At 44.9% G+C, this 17,708-nt stretch overlaps 1 protein-coding gene across 1 annotated transcript in view; it reads right to left on the minus strand.

Moving 5' to 3' along the window:
* Positions 1 to 17,708, minus strand: part of PRRC2C (proline rich coiled-coil 2C) — a 458,438-nt gene that overhangs the window by 411,771 nt on the left and 28,959 nt on the right. The window contains 1 exon segment of the mRNA XM_030208285.1: positions 6,556 to 6,733. Within this exon segment, the coding sequence (XP_030064145.1) occupies positions 6,556 to 6,733 (178 nt within the window).

Consider the following 17,708-nt stretch of genomic DNA (forward strand, 5'->3'; position numbering starts at 1 on the left):
AAGGGCAGAAGTTTGAATCCCTTAACCTCAGAATGTCCCTTTCTTCCAGTCACTACTGTTGTAGTTAAATATACATGACACAGAATGAATATAAGTCTTTCAAAGTTCTTGGAGGTGGTTTAACAAGATTAAAGTAGGAAAAAATGGCAGTGACTAATTTTTCGCTAAGGTACATTTAAAATATAGATTAAATATTTATAAACATAGATAAGAATTATTGTATGTCTAGCAGCTCTCTGAAAATATCTAGTAAGTTGTTCAAAACAAAGAAAATGGCATGTAGGAAAGCACCAAAGGTGTGCCTCAGATGTTCATGGGTTGGGTCTGTTGCAGCCTGAAATATTTATGTCAAAAGCTGCATTTACCAAGGTCTATTTGTCCACTACAGAACTCTCTGAGGTAGAGAGATAGAACTTCAGGTAGCTACTATGCAAGAGTCAATTGCAGCACTCTCCTCAAACCAATCAGTCCAATCCTGATACAGTTTAGTATGTCCCTGTGGAGTAGGTCTTTCCGCCTGTACTCTGGTGACTTTTGCTTTTCAAGATGGCTCTAGTTGCAGCACAGTCCTTCCTTACTGAGACCACAATTGCATCAAGGGAGAAAGTGCAATGCTGCTATCAGACAAGCAGAACCTGAGCCCTGTAGAATGAGTAAGAGGTTGTACCTTCCAAATGTTTTCTGCACACAACTCGTATTCCTCTTTACCAACTTCACATCAGCAGTTCATTTGTATTTACATTTCAATCTAGTCTGAGAAACTGTAGATATTGATTAGCAAAACATTCGCAGTCTCTAATAATTTTTCTCTCCTGTGGCAGCAACAATATAGTTACCTATAACTGTAGTTTGATCAAAAATGTTAATCACGATCACCTGCTTAAAAAATGTTGATCAGTTAATCACATTTTAAACACTGCCCTAGGGCCACTGAATATCCCCCATTTGACTGCTGCAGCGCTATCTGGGAATGATGATATTCAGCCCGCTACCCAGTTAGCTAACCAGGTGGCAGGATGAATATCTGAAGGGGGGGGGGGGGGGGGGTTAGAGCATCCATATCCATTCAAGAGCGTCTCCCCCTCACACACACACCATAGGCCTCCACAGGCCTACCTTAAGGATGCCCTGAAAGCATAGGGTAGGACAAGAAGAAGTGATCCTCTTTCGCTCCTGCCCATACCGGCTCTGGGTTCAAAATGGTCATCATGACCTGTAGCAGCAGTCTCTCAGTACTACTGCTAGAGGTCAGAGAAGGTGTGTCAGTTTTTGGTCTTTGGATGTACGACTCAAGAATATGTTTGAGAGAGGCATACAGGGGGAAAAAAAATAAAAAAAAAACCTAAATCAACTTTAATAATGCAGGATATTTAATAAACATAAAATAGTATATGGCGATACAGGAATTTTTAGATCTATAATCACACATACAGTTGACAGTCTCTTAATGGACTGGTAACTGACATTTCTTGCACAATCATCCGAACAGAAGAAATTCTTCCACACAGCACCAGAACATACTGAATTCAGGGATTTAATGTTCTGGGTAAAGCTCTCAAGCATGGTTTATTATGCTTCCCACAAAGCTCCGACCATGATCCAATTTTTCACTTCACGTTGCTTTGTGTTTGTTTGTGGGCTGGGTTCTTTGAGCACGATTATAATACGTTTTTTAAAAATCCTGGTTTTAAACAGGGATTCTTGATTACACTGACCTTTTACAAAAAGGAAGATATGAACTCTGTGTTACTTTCTCTTAGCACATGTGTTTGTTAGCCAGCAAAGTGGAAAAAGAAATAGCATCATTCACCTGTACTTTCACCCAATAGACTATTTTTGTACTGGGTTAAGGTAGATTTAACAATTTCAGAAGAGAAAAAATTTTTTTAACTTGATTTCAAAAAGGTATGCAAACCAACTTATATATAAGCTGTCCTTTTACCCATCATACTAGGTCACTCAGAAAATCAGTTTCTATAGCCATATAGCTCTAAATTTGAGTGCCATGCAAGAATCTTCATCTTCTAGCTTAAAAAAAAAAACAGAACAAAAACCTGAAAATGTTTTAAAGCATTTGGATCATTGTTTCACTATCTACATTACATTCTCCACACCAGGGGTGCACAAGTTCAGCCCTAAAGGGCTGCAAACAGGTCATATTTTCAGGATATAACTAATGAATATGCATATCTTTCTCATGCATATTCAATAGTGATATCCTAAAAGCCTGCCCCATCTGTGGCCCTCTAGGACTGACCTTATATACCCCAGCTCTACACTGCTGAGAACAATTACAGTAATTCAAAAACTAAGAAACTGAAAATTCTTGATTACATTGCCTTCACAGTGCAAATTAACTGAAATTTCAACAATTAACTTCTTATGGATCTAAGGCAAACAGAGCCCACATGTCCAATCACAGCAGTTGAGCTGATATGAATACTCCAGGGTAATAACCAAGCTGTTTCTGTTCTGAAATGAATCTGAAGCAAAGGTCCAAACATGTCAAACATGTAGCTGCTAAAAACGCTACCAGGACAAAGATACAGACTGAATACCCACTGGGGCAGAGTGTGGAAACTGGCACCATGAAACACCTTTTTAACATATTTATAAATGATCTAGAGATGGGAGTAACTAGTAAATCTGCTGATGACACAAAGTTATTCAAGGTTGTTAAATCACGAGAGGATTGTGAAAAATTACAAGAGGACCTTATGAGACTGGGAATCTAAATGGCAGATGACGTTTAATGTGAGCAAGTGCAAAATGATGCATGCGAGAAAGAGGAACCTGAATTATAGTTACATAATGCAGGGTTCCACATTAGAAGTCACTGACCAGGAAAGAGATTTAGGCATCATCGTTGATACATTGAAACCCTCTGTTCAGTGTGCGGCAGAGGCTAAGAAAGCAAATAGAATGTTAGGTATTGATAGGAAAGAAATGGAAAACAAAAATGAGGACATTATAATGCTCCATGGTGCAATCGCACCTAAAAAATTGTGCTCAATTCTGGTCACCGCATCTCAAAAAAAAGATTAGTGGAATAAGAAAAAGGTATACAGAAGGGCGACAAAAATGATAAAGGGGACAGGACGACTTCCCTATGAGGAAAGGCTAAGCAGCTAGGGCTCTTCAGTTTAGAGAAAGGATGGCTGAGGGGTCTATTAAATAATGAGTGGCATGGAACGGGTAGATGTGAATCGCTCGTTTACTCTTTCCAAAAATACTAGGTCTGGGGGCACACAATGAAGCAGTAAATTTAAAACTAATCGGAGAAAATATTTCTTCACTGAACATATAATAAAACTTTGGAATTCAATTCCACAGAATGTAGTAACAGTAGTTAGCTTAGCGAGGTTTAAAAAAAGGTTTGGATGGCTTCCTAAAGGAAAAGTCTATAGACCATTATTAAAATGGACTTCGGGAAAATCCACTGCTCATTTCTAGAATAAGCAGCATAAAATGTATTGTACAGCTTTGGGATCTTGCCAGATACTTGTGACCTGGATTGGCCACTGTTGGAACCAGGATGCTGTGCCTGATGGACCTTCAGTCTGTCCCAGTATGGCAATACATATATACTTATGTCCCTCTGAAGTCAACAGCTATGGGTTCGGAAAACTGCTAAGGTCACTGTAAAGCCTAACATTAGTTTCAAATAACTGTTGAAGTCACTAGCTGAGACTGTGGAAAAATGTTTACTAGGCAACAATTCCAAGATTCCTTCACAAGAATGGTCTACATGTAAGCGTGGCATGAACGATGCCACTGCTGAAAAACCTTAATTGGGTGATATTTGGCTGCCAAGGTCTCTTTCCTCCTCTTTACAAATAATTGTTAAGATTTTGTCACTGAAATTATTTGTTTGGACTTACATTTACACCTGATGTAACTCACATGCAAATTTAAGACAGCCCGTCTGAGGTTCAAAGCTGAGACTGCTGAAAGACAGTCATATAAAGTGTATGCAACAGGAAAATGTTATGGTCTCAGTGATAAACAATGTGTGGCATAAACACACCACATCAGTTAACACCATCTCCACAGCATGTTTGTGGGGATGTTTTGCAGCAGCAGAACACTTGTGAAGATGGAAGGAATGGTGGACAGTGTAAGGTACAGATCCTGGAGAACCACCAATCTGCCAAAGACCTGGGTCTGGGGAGAAGAGTCACTACTCAGCAGGACAACAAGACAAAGCAAAATCAACCGTGGACTGGCTCAACAAAAGGGAAATGGCCTTGAAAGTTCTAAAGTCCAGTCCTGAATCAAAAAAAAAAAAAAAATCTGTGGCAAGGCAAACTGCAGTTTACAATAAATCCAAAAGGTCAAGGTGATTCTGCCAAGAGAAATTTGTAAATTTGTAGATGTATATTTTAAATTATTATGAATGTTTTGATGTAAGTCACATTGACTAGGCCTTGCTACTGCTGTGGATTAAAAATGAATAAAATAATAAGAACTAAATCATCCTGCTGGGCAAGTTGTAAGATATTATTTGAAAAGACTCTGAGGTTATTGCCAAAAAAGGGGCTAACACCAATTATGCAATCTAAACTTCTTGGTTTCTTATTTTAAATTACTCTAGCAATGCAGTTTTTCTTTCAAACTGGAAGTATAGAATATGGCAGTGGTTCCCAAACCTGGTCCTGGAGGCACTCCAGCCAGTCAGGTTTTAAAGATATCCACAATGAGTATGCATGAGAGGGGTTTGCATGCAGTGGAGGTAGTGCATGCAAATCTCACTAGGATATTCATTGTGGATATCCTGAAAACCTGACTGGCTGGAGCGCCTCCAGGACCAGGTTTGGGAATCAACAGAATATAAATACATAAGTAATGCCACACTGGGAAAAGACCAAGGGTCCATCAAGCCCAGCATCCTATCCACGACAGCGGCCAACCCAGGCCAAGGGCACCTGGCAAGCTTCCCAAACGTACAAACATTCTATATATGTTATTTCTGGAATTGTGGATTTTTCCCAAGTCCGTTTAGTAGCGGTTTTTGGACTTGTCCTTTAGGAAACCGTCTAACTCCTTTTTAAACTCTGCCAAGCTAACCGCCTTCACCACGTTCTCCGGCAATGAATTCCAGAGTTTAACTACGCGTTGGGTGAAGATTTGTTTTAAATTTACTACACTGTAATTTCATCGCATGCCCCCTACTCCTAGTATTTTTGGAAAGCGTGAACAGACGCTTCATATCCACCTGTTCCACTCCACTCATTATTTTATATACCTCTATCATGTCTCGCCCTCCTTAGTCTTTCTTCATAGGGAGGTTGTCCCATCCCCGCTATCATTTTAGTCGCCCTTCGCTGAACCTTTTCCAGTTCCACTATATCTTTCTTGAGATGCGGCGACCAGAATTGAACACAATACTCAAGGTGCAATCGCACCATGGAGCGATATAACGGCATTATAACATCCTCACACCTGTTTTCCATACCTTTCCTAATAATACCCAACATTCTATTCGCTTTCCGAGCCGCAGCAGCACACTGACCAGGGTTCACTGTATTATCGACGACAACGCCCAGATCCATTTCTTGGTCCGTAACTCCTAACGTGGAACCTTGCATGATGTAGCTATAATTCGGGTTCTTTTTTCCCACGTGCAATCACCTTGCACTTGGCTCACATTAAACGTCATCTGCCATTTAGCCGCCCAGTCTCCCAGTCTCGTAAGGTCCTTCTATAATTTTTCACAATCCTGTCACGAGTTAACGACTTTGAATAACTTTGTGTCATCAACAAATGTAATTACCTCGCTAGTTACTCCCATCTCTAAATCATTTATAAATATATTAAAAAGCAGCAGTCCTAGCAGACCCCTGAGGAACCCCACTAACTACCCTTCTCTATTGTGAATACTGCCCATTTAACCCCACTCTCTGTTTCCTATCCTTCAACCAGTTTTTAATCCACAATAGGACTTTTCCTCCTATCCCATGACCCTCCAATTTTCTCTGTAGCCTTTCATGAGGTACCTTGTCAAACGCCTTTTGAAAATCCAGATACACAATATCAACCGGCTCCCCTTTGTCCACATGTTTGTTTACTCCTTCAAAGAACTGAAGTAAATTGGTATGTAGACCAGTAATACAAACTCCTACTTTAATGTATTTTGATTTTTTTTTTTTTTTTTTTAAAGATAGCATAATGAAAAACTGTGTGCAAAGACTTCCACAAGGTACATTAGAAGGAATGCCACAAGACCCACAGTAGGAGGTATCCAACTGTTCCAATACTCAGAATTTGAAGGTACTCAAGGCAGAGGGATAGGGGAAGGAGGAGTGGCCACTCGTTTAGGAGTATATAGTGAATTTCTTCCAATTCCTCTCCAGATTGCCTTTAATCATATTGGGTAAAGAAAAAGACACTACTATACCATTTTCCAGGTCATGCTTTGTCCCTTATATACTTTTATTACAGAAGCTCTTACTCTCTGCAGAATCAAATTACTCCTCATTCAATTTAACCTTGAAAACATAGGCTGTTACCCATATTTTGCACGTAGAGGATCCCCTTGCTCTAGCACATACTTACTTTTCTTCTTCAGGCTGTTCTGATTTTGAAGCCCAGCCTGTGCCATCTTTGGGCACAAGGCTCACATTAGGGTCATTGCCCTTATTTTCTGCCTTCAGACTGGGGAGGTTGGCAGGGGGAGGCATACGTCTGGAACTGGCCACTTTTCCCAAGCTCTGTAATCCATGGCGTGCGGCAACTGTAAGGTAAAAGCCAAAATTAGACTGCTGAATGTGCCATTCCTATATACCTACAAAAGCAACAGAAATCTGACAGGGAATACTCCACTAGTTCCAGAAGTCAAAAACCAAGAGACGTAAATGGAAAGGGTATCCAGGTAAACTTTTCCAGTTTGATTTCTAAGCATACAATAAATGATAGTCTGTAATTATTTCCAGGCTACCGCACCAGAGCCACTGCACAAAAAGAGGTATTAAGCAAAAGTCCGCAATGTCTACATTCCCACCAATAAATCAGAAGGGAAGCCCTGCCCAGTGCATCCCAGAGCACCGCTATTATGCAGGTGGCAGCGAAGGAAGAGGAAAGAGCCCACCTCCCTCCTCCAGCCCAAGGCAGGCGGGTGGGGGGGATTAACCGCGGCCCACTGGGCCATCAGGGACTTCTTGCCAATGCTGGGGGGGGGGGGGGGGTGGTTAGGGGGGCTGGAGACCCATCGGATCTCCAGCTCCCCCTGAACCTGTGTTGGGGGGGGGGGGGGGGCCAGAGGTCCGCCAGACCTCCAGCCCCATCGTGTGGGGGGGGGGGGGGGTCACGCGTTCTTGTGGAGGGGGGAGGAATGGGGGCCTGCTAGCATGCAAATGCATGCTGGACAGGGCTCACCATTCCTCCCCAATGGTCTGCAAACCCTAGCGCCAGACGGAGCTGGCACAGGGTTTGACGCAGCCAGTGTGCCAATCTTTGGCGCGCTGGTCATTGATCCTTGGGGATGAATAGGTTTAGCATGCATCTGCATGCTACTTGCGCTAAGAGCCCGCGAGCGCTTTGTTTCACGTGCTCGGGGGCTCCGATCATGGGGCAGTAGCAAACGCAGGTGCTAGTATGGCGCTAACAGTCTCTAGCGCCTGCGTTTGCTTCTGATCATCAGCCCATAAGCCTCTGCAGGCAGCAGCAGCAACTCCTTAAGCGACCAATGCCAGCACCCCATGCATGCTTAGCTGTGGGTGGCTCAAGGATTCTGCTGCCATTTGCCAAGCTTAGTTCTGGTAGTCATCAGAGGAGGTGCTCAGCTGGTGGGGCTTGGGGATTGCCACCAGTTACAGGAAGACTCAAGGCTGGTGTTAGACATGCTAGGGCTCAGGGCAAAAAAATAAAGAAGCCCCTACCCCTAATTCCCTCTCCTCTCTGCCTCCCCTCCAATCTCCCCAGCTGCTGTTACAATCACACCAACAGACCCTCATCAAATACAGAACAAGGTATCACAAATTAGAAATAAAAATATGTAGACAAAAATTGAACTGGGAACCTGGGCAAGTATTGCAACAGCGGAGAAATAAAAACAGAAATGTATTTCCTTTTCTACTGATAACACATTTCCCAAGCTAACTGATGCACATTTCTCAAGCTAACATTTCAGATAATAAATTCAAAATAAAATGCCTTTTCTACCTTTTTGTTGTCTGGACATTTTTCCATTATGTTGGTTCCAGTTTCTCTTTTCTGCTTTCTTTTTTTTTTTTTTTTTTGTTACATTTGTACCCCGCACTTTCCCACTCATGGCAGGCTCTATGCGGCGGGCAATGGAGGGTTAAGTGACTTGCCCAGAGTCACAAGGAGCTGCCTGTGCCGGGAATCGAACTCAGTTCCTCAGTTCCCCAGGACCAAAGTCCACCACCCTAACCACTAGGCCATTCCTCCACTAACTCCCCTCTGCTAACTCCCCTTCAAAAGGCTGCTGCCTATTCTTTTCTACTCTCTCCTGTTTCCCATTCCCTCATTACACTTGCCACTGACATACTGATCTTTCCATTTAAGCTCTTTCCTCTTTCTTTTTCTTCATTGCCTCTGCCCATTCAAATTTCACCCTTTTTCTAGCCCCTTGCCCTTTTATTTTTCAGGTATCTATCGAATTTCCATCTCCTTTTTTCACCGACTAGCTCTCCAATTCTCCGTCTCACTCCTTCTCAATCTACTCCCCCTTACCATATTTTTACCCCCTGTAATCACTATCCTCTGCTCATTCATTTCTTTGCCACCTCCACCCCTTGGCCTCTCCCACTGGTTGCACCATTCCAGGTGTCTCCCTCTCTCCACCCTTCTAGCTCAGCAGCTGCTCCCTCTTTCTCCATGGCCCAGCATATGCTCCTCCCCAGCACCTTCCTGTCCCTTCTCTCATCCTGCTTGCCTGCATCCCATGGTCCAGCATTTTTCCCTCTCTTCTCTCCCACACATAGTTCAGCATCTCTCCTTCACTCCCCCTTCTGCCCCTGGATCCAACATATCCCTCCTTCTCCACTCCCTTCTGTGCAGCATTCCCTCTCCTCCATCCTCACATCCAACATTGCTCCCTCTTTTTATTCTTCCCTTTCCCTTGCATCCCAAGTCTAACACCTCTCCTCTGCCTGTAGCATCGCTCCATCTCTCCCACCACCATGTACACTTCTTCCCGGTGCAGCATTTCGCCATCTCTCCCTCCCCTCCCCTACCATATACAACATTTCTCCCCGTTTTATCCCTCTCTCTCCTGTGCATCACTCCCCTCCTCCCAGATCCAACATTTCTTCCTCTTGTCCTTCACCTCTCCTATGCAGCATCTCTTCCTCTCTTGTTCTTCACCTCTCCCCGTGCATCTCTCCCTCACTTTCCTCACCCCACTCTGCCCTACATCCAACAATTTCCCCTACCTCGTTCATGTCCAACAATTATCCCTCTCTTCTACCCTCCACATCTGTCCTCACTATCCAACCCCATGCCCAGTTTTCCTCTCTCCTACCCCCCTCCCCTCCATGCATCTCTTCTTCTCAACCACTCCCATACCCAATGATTTTCCCCTCTCCTACCCCCATGCAGTATCTCTCCTTCCCATCCACCCCCATACCCAACAATGTTCTCCTCTTCTACCCCCTATGCAGTATCTCTCCTTCTTGCCTTCCCATCCACACCCATACCCAACAATTCTCCTTCCCCCATACAGCATTTTTCAAAGGGTCCCAACAGCATGTAAGAACCGCTGCTGCTGGCTGACCCAGAAGCCTTCCCTCTACCACGACACGGCAGAGGCAAGGCTTCCAAATCAGCTGGCAGCGATTCTTACACACTGCCGGTGACCCTTTGAAGACAGACATCAAAAACAGCAACAGCCAGGAGCCTAGCTTGCTCCCCAGTGCTGGCTCAGTCAGGGCGCACTGTTGCTGGGTGGGCCTGAGCCCAAACTGCATGGGCCCAGATCCACCAAGGCCTATACCCTATTCCAGGCACTCACATGTGCATACTCAGCAATTGTTCCTTCATGACATTTGAGCTTCCAGACCCAATCCGTGCTACACTTGGAAAACGTCTGGTGGATAGATGTCAGTAACACACAAGGGAAAATGATTTGCTAGTAAAAAAATGTCTTAGGTTTAGTCCAATAAAAAAAAAGGTATCATCTTATTTTCTTTCCTATATTTTGTTTTATTTTCATTTATTGTCTAGTTCAGCCCGAAAATGACATCCATCTACAGTAGAACTACAAACTATCACAATTATTAATTTCTATTTTCACCAGATTAAACTTAAGCATAAGAGCAGGTCTTTTTTAAGTCGATGATGAAAAATATTAGGCTAGCTTCCCTGCTAGCCATCATCAGTTTCACTGAACTCTTAGAATTATATCTTTCCTCCAGGCACCAGTCTTGCAACAGCAGCAACTGGGTTTAAATATAGATTCCTTCATCCCAGCAGGGTCACAATCTGTTTTGCAATCAATGCCTAGGGAACTAGCATGTAGCCTCGACTGTATTGGATACCGTATGTATGAAATAAAAAGAAACAACAAGGTAAGCATAATAATATAAGAATTGCCATACTGGGACACACCAAAGGTCCATCAAGCCAAGTATCCAGTTTTCAACAGTGGCCAATCCAGGTCAAACGCACCTGACAAGATCCCAGAATAGTAAAAAAGATTTTATGCTGCTTATCCTGGAAGCAAGCAGTGGATTTTTCTATCTAAATAATGGACTTTTAGGAAATTATTCAAACCTTTTTTAAACTCTGCTATCCCAACCTAACTGCTTTTAACATATTCTTTGGCAACCAATTCAGGAGTTTAATTACACATTGAGTGAAGAAATATTTTCTCTGGTTTGTTTTAAATTTACTAAATAGAAGTGTCACTGTGTGCCCTAGTCCTAGTATTTCTGGAAAGAGTAAAGAGATTCACATCTACCCATTCTACCCATTCCATTCCAAGCATTATTTTATAGACATCTATCATGTCTTCCCTCAGTTGTCTCTTCTCCAAGCTAAAGAGCCCTAGCCACTTTAGCCTTTACTCACAGGGAAGTTATCTCATCCCCTTTATCATTTTCATCACCCTTCTCTGTACTTTTTCTAATTCCACTATATCTTTATTGAGATGCGGTGACCAGAACAGCACACAGTATTCAAGGTGTGGTCACCACATGGAGCGATACAAAGGCATTTTAACATTCTCATTTTTGTTTTCCATTTCTTTCTTAATAATTCCTAACATTTGAACTGCTTTCTTAGCTACCACACTGAGCCCCATACTGAGCAGAGGGTTTCAACATATCAACGATGACATCTAGATCCTTTTCCTGAGCAGTGACTCTTAATGTGGAACCTTGATTCATGTAGTTTGGGTTCCTCTTTCCCATATGAATCACTTTCCACTTGCTTACATTAAATGTCATCTGCCATTTGGATGCCCAGTCTCGTAAGGTCCTCTTGCAATTTTTCACAATCCTCTTGTGATTTTAAGAACATTGAATACCCTGTGTCATCAGCAAATTTAATTACTTCACTAGGTATTCCACCGCTACATAATTTATAAGTGTTAAAATAAAAAAACAGCAGTCCTAGTACAGACCCCTGGGAAACCGCATTATCTACCCTTCTCCATTTAGAATACTGACCATTTAACCAGTTTTTAATCCACATTACCTTCTATGCTAAGACTTTCTAATTTCCTCAGGAGTCTTTCATGAGGTACTTTGTCAAACGCCTTTCGAAAATGCAGATACACAATATTGACTGGCTCACCTTTATCCCAATGTTTATTCACTCTTTCAAAGAAATGCAGTACATTGGTAAGGCAAGATTTCCCTTAACTAAATCCATGCTGGCTTTGTCTCATTAATCCATGCTTATGTACACGCTCTGTAAGTTTGTTCTTTATAATAGTCTCTACCATTTTGTCCAGCACTGATGTCAGGCTCACTGGTCTATAATTTCTTTATCACCTCTGAAACCAGTTTTAAAAATTGGCGTTACACTGGCAAACCTCCGGTACAATGCTTGATGAATTACTTATTAGTAATAACAGCTCTATAAGTTCATTTTTCAATTCCATCACCAGGTCCAGGCAAGTTGCTACTCTTTCCATTTCTGGCAAAGAATTTATTTAATCTCTCCGCTATGGCCTTGTCTGCCCTGAGTGCCCCTTTTACCCCTCGTCATCTAGCAGTTCAACCAATTCTTTTACCAGCTTCTTGCTTCTAATATACTTAAAGTTTTTACTATATGTTTTTTTGCCTCCATTGCAATCTTCTTTTCAATGTCTCTTTGTCTTTCTTATCAACACTTTGCATTTGATTTGCCATTCCTTAAGCTGTTTCGCATCATTTTCAGTCAGATCCTTCTTGCATTTTCTGAAGGATTTTCTTTTAGCTCTAAAAGCAGAGCGGAGAAGGGACAGTCCTGACGAATTCCCCTGCCAATCCTAAAAGGTTCAGATATGCTAATGGCACAAACCTTTACCTGAGGATCAGCATACAATGTCTTTACTACCTGTGCAAAGAATCCCTCAATACCATAAGCTTTCAGTATGCCATAGAGAAACCACCACTCCACCCTGTCAAAAGATTTTTCAGCATCAAAGCAGGGTCCCTCAAGAGCACACCGCTTCTAAAGCTGCCAAAAACTGACAGCCTTGGAGATTGCTAAACCAACAAAACCAACCTGTGCTTCCACCATCAGCAAAGGGAGGAACCTGGCCAACAAATTTGCCATGATCTTGGCCAGAAGGAAATGGGACATTACGACTCTGGCCGATCCGGTTTTAACGTGACTAATTTTCGCCATATTGAGATGGCTAGGCGGCTGACCACAGTATTTTTTTGTCTTAAAAGCTTGTAATTGGAGTGGAGGAGTGGCCTAGTGGTTAGAGTGGTGGACTTTGGTCCTGGGGAACTGGGTTCGATTCCCACTGCAGGCACAGGCAGCTCATTGTGACTCTGGGCAAGTCAATTAACCCTCCATTGCCCCAGGTACAAATAAGTACCTAAGCCGCATTGAGCCTGCCATGAGTGGGAAAGCGCGGGGTACAAAAAAAAACAAACTCACTCCTCAAACCATCATGCCCACAGCCTTGCCCAGGGGGCTTTACTGTATCGCCCACTCCACCTTTGGTTATGGTAAAAGCAACCTTTAAACAATCAAATCACAGGAAGATTGTGAAAAATTACAAGAGGACCTTACGAGACTGGGCTTCTAAATGGCAGATGACGTTTAATGTGAACAAGTGCAAAGTGATGCATGAGGGAAAGAGGAACCCAAACTATAACTAAGTCATGCAGGGTTCAGCATTAGGAGTCACGGACCAAGAAAGGGATCTAGATGTCATCGTTGATGATACGTTGAAACCTTCTGCTCAATGTGCTGCTGCGGCTAGGAAAGCAAATAGAATGTTGGGTATTATTAGGAAAGGGATGGAAAACAAAATTGAGGATATTATGGGAAAATTAGGTTCTTACCTTGGTAATTTTCTTTCCTTTAGTCATAGCAGATGAAGCCATTACGTATGGGTTGTGTCCATCAAACAGCAGGGGGAGATAACTCAACTTTTCACAGTGCCTCATGGCCAGCTAGCTCCACTGCCTCTTCAGTATTTGAAGCTTCCAAACCAGTATGGCAAACCGCAATGGGAATAACATGAACTTTCCTCACAGCGAACGATGGCCCCTTACCAAGGCCATGAACTCAAAAAAGGAGGGAATGAACTCATCCTCCTGGAGGGAATAAACTCGTCCTCCACTTTGTAAAAACGGAGGGAATACTTGCATCCTCCTGGAGGGAATAAACTCATCCTCCCAAAAGATGAACTGGAGGAAATGAACTCATCCTCCTATAACTGTAACAAGAATCCTGAAGACTGTTTTCTGACTCCCCAAGGAAGGAATATAACTTCAGGAAACAAGAACAGCACCTGAAATCAGAATCACTGCAATACAGACAATCATACAGAGAGGGCTCATGGTTTCATCTGCTATGACTAAAGGAAAGAAAATTACCAAGGTAAGAACCTAATTTTCCCTTCCTTGTCATCAAGCAGATGAAGCCATTACGTATGGGATGTAACAAAGCAATCCCTAAACAGGGTGGGAACAAGCCACACCACGCGCTAGCACCTGTGCTCCAAAATGCGCATCCCTCCTGGCAGCCACATCCAGCCTGTAATGTCGGGCGAAAGAGAGCTTAGAAGCCCATGTTGCAGCACTGCAAATCTCATTAAGAGATAGTGCTCCAGTTTCCGCCCAGGAAGAGGAAATCGCTCTTGTGGAATGTGCCTTAAAGGCTTCAGGCGGAGCCCGGCCAGGCAGCAGATATGCTGAAAAGATAGCTTCTTTGAGCCAACGGGCAACAGTGGCTTTAGACACTGAAAACCCTCTGCGAGGACCTGCAAACAGCACAAAAAGATGATCAGAGGTCCTGAAAGCATTTGTAATTCGCAGATACTGCAACAGAGTCCTGCGCACATCCAAAAGGTGCAACTGCCCAAATGAATCTGGAAACTCCTCCTCAACAAAGGAGGGAAGAAAAACAGGCTGGTTTAGGTGAAACACTGAAACCACCTTAGGCATGAAGGAAGGCACGGTCCGAACCGTGACCTCTGACTCTGAGAATTGCAGAAAAGGGTCTCTACAGGACAGCGCCTGGAGCTCTGACACCCGTCTCGCCGAGGTAATGGCCACTAAAAAGACAGCCTTCAGTGTCAAATCTTTCTCTGAAGCACGCCGAAGCGGTTCAAAGGGAGCCCCCTGAAGGGCCTTCAATACTGACCCCAGATTCCAAGCTGGACAAGGTGCCTGCACGGGAGGACGGAGCCAAAGCACCCCTCTAAGAAACCGTGCCACATCTGGAGGAACAGCTAAGGACCACATCTGGAGGAACAGCTAAGGACCACATCTGGAGGAACAGCTAAGGACACGCCTTCAACCTTGCCACGCAGGGAGGCCAATGCTGCCACTTGCACCCGCAGGGAATTATAGGCCAAGCCTTTGTGTACCCCATCCTGCAAAAAGTCCAGAATCGGCGAGACAAGAGCCCGCAATGGAGAAAGTGCTCTTGAAACACACCAAACTTCAAACTGGTGCCAAATCCTGGCATAAGCCACGGAAGTGGAGCGCTTACGGGCCTGCAGGAGAGTGGAAATTACCTTATTTGAGTAGCCTTTATCTCTCAATTGCGCTCTCTCAATCGCCATGCCATAAGACCAAAGCGGCAGGCGTCCTCCATGGCCACCGGACCCTGTGACAACAGGTGCGGAACCAGAGGTAACAGAAAGGGAGCCTCCAACAGCATCTGTCGGAGGTCCGCATACCAAGGCCTCCTGGGCCAATCCGGGGCGATGAGCACCACTTCTCCTGGATGCAGCCGAATCTGCAGGAGCACTCGCCCTATCAAGGGCCACGGAGGGAAGACATACAGCAAGCCCAGGCGCCAGGGTTGAGCCAAGGCATCCAACCCGGCAGAGCGAGGATCCCTCCGTCTGTTGAAGAAGCACGGGACTTTGGCATTGGAACTGGTTGCCATAAGATCCATCAATGGCTTGCCCCATTTGGCACATATCTGCAGGAATACATCGTCTGCTAGTTCCCACTCCTGCTTAGATAGTCGGCTTGCACGTTGCTCTGACCTGCAATGTGAGCTGCTGACAGGGACTGTAGATGCGGCTCGGCCCAGTGGCAAATTTGTTCGGCCTCCGCGGCTAGAGCTCTGCACCGAGTGCCGCCTTGTCAATTTATGTAGGCCACTGCTGTCGTGTTGTCTGACATCACTCGGACAGCCAATCCTTCCAGGGTCACTTGAAAGGCCAGAAGAACCAGAAACACCGCTTTCAACTCCAGGCGGTTGATAGACCACCCCGACTCGTCGGGCGTCCGCAGACCCTGGGCATGCTTCCCCTGGCAATGCGCGCCCCAGCCCTTCAGGCTGGCATCTGTCACTACTAAGCACCAATCGGGAAGCGCCAGCAGCATTTCCCGCCGCAACATGCTGTCCGAGAGCCACCACTCCATACTGAGGCAGGCCGCAGGGAGCCAAGAAAGTCTGCACTGATAATCTTGAGATACTGGAGACCATCATTGAAGTAGAGAATACTGTAGAGGTCTCAGGTGCGCTCTCGCCCATGGCACCACTTCCAAGGAGGCCGTCATCGATCCCAACAGCTGGACAATGTCCCAAGCTCGCGGGCGGGGCATCCTCAGGAGCAGACGGACCTGATTCTGAAGCTTGCACCGCCTTTGCTCGGGAAGAAACACATAGCCCGAGGCTGTGTCGAACCTGGCCCCCAAATATTCTAGAGATTGCGAGGGGGTCAGGTAACTTTTGGCCATATTGACGACCCAGCCCAGAGATTGAAGGACTGAAACCACTCTGGCTGTAGTTAGATGACTCTCTTTTTCTGAGTCTGCTCTGATGAGCCAGTCGTCTAGGTACGGGTGAACCCGGATACCCTCTTGCCTGAGAAAAGCAGCTACTACCACCATTACCTTGGAGAAGGTTCGGGGAGCTGTGGCGAGGCCAAAAGGCAAGGCCCGAAACTGGAAATGTTTTCCCAACACCGCAAACCGCAGAAACTTCTGGTGCGGGGGCCAAATTGGTATGTGCAAGTAAGCTTCTTTCAGGTCCAGAGACGTGAGAAACTCTCCTGGCTGTACTGCCGCAATGACGGAGCGCAGGGTTTCCATGTGAAAATGCCGCACTCTTAAGGACTTGTTCAGCTCTTTTAAGTCCAGGATCGGGCGAAAAGACTCGCCTTTTCGTGGCACCACAAAGTAAATGGAGTAGCGGCCTAGACCTTGTTCGGCGGGAGGCATCGGGGTCACAGCCCCTATTCTGGCACAGACTATGCAAAGTCTCCTCTACTGTATTTGTATTACAAATATTTGATGAGTGGACTAGTGCATTGGTGATAGCTGAGACTTTAATAATCGGTGGCTAAGGTCCTGGTTTATTTTGTTTAGTTATGGGATGAGGGAGTAACATTCAGCTGAGATACTTGAATATTGTGACAAAGCACAGGACTTGTTGCTTGACTATGGACATTTTGCAGATAAGCATGACTGTTGAAAAGGGGCTTACACTAGGGGCTAGAAGGGGATAGAGAGGGACAAAGGGGGATGGTATTGGGTTTCCGTGGAGCCAGGTTGGTTACTGTATGTACGGGGGGGGGGGGCTTGAAATTGTGGGGTGGTGCTTAGTGTGCAGGCTGGGGAATCGTGAAAGTGGAAGGAGTGGAGGGAATTGGTTTGATGAGGTGGAATTGGATATAGTTACAAACAGTCTGAGCCTCTGGGAGAGTTCGTTCCTCCGAACGTGGCTGATCGACTGCAACAGGGATCAGCACAGGGGACCGGGGGGGGGGGGGGGGGGGCAGGGAGGATAGGGGTGGGGACAGGGATACTCTGAAGTATGGGGATTGGGTCAGGGGGGGGAGGGGGGTCAGGGGAAACGTAGTCGAGTTTTTAAAGAGTTGAGTAGATTGAAGTGGGACGTGACGATGCTACAAGAAACACACTTAAGGCCGAGAGACACCCATATGCTGCGGCGTAGGCCTTAGAGATGTAGTAGTGCATCAGGGAGGGGGTGTGGCGATACTAGTGCAACAAAACTGTGGTTTGGTAATAACGAAGGAGTTTCGGGACTCTAGTGGTCAATGTTTGGGCCTTAGGGGGTTGCTGCAGGGTAGGGAGATCAAGCTAATCAATATA

This window comes from Microcaecilia unicolor, chromosome 6 (genome assembly GCF_901765095.1).
Source record: "Microcaecilia unicolor chromosome 6, aMicUni1.1, whole genome shotgun sequence".
Lineage (NCBI taxonomy): Eukaryota > Metazoa > Chordata > Amphibia > Gymnophiona > Siphonopidae > Microcaecilia > Microcaecilia unicolor.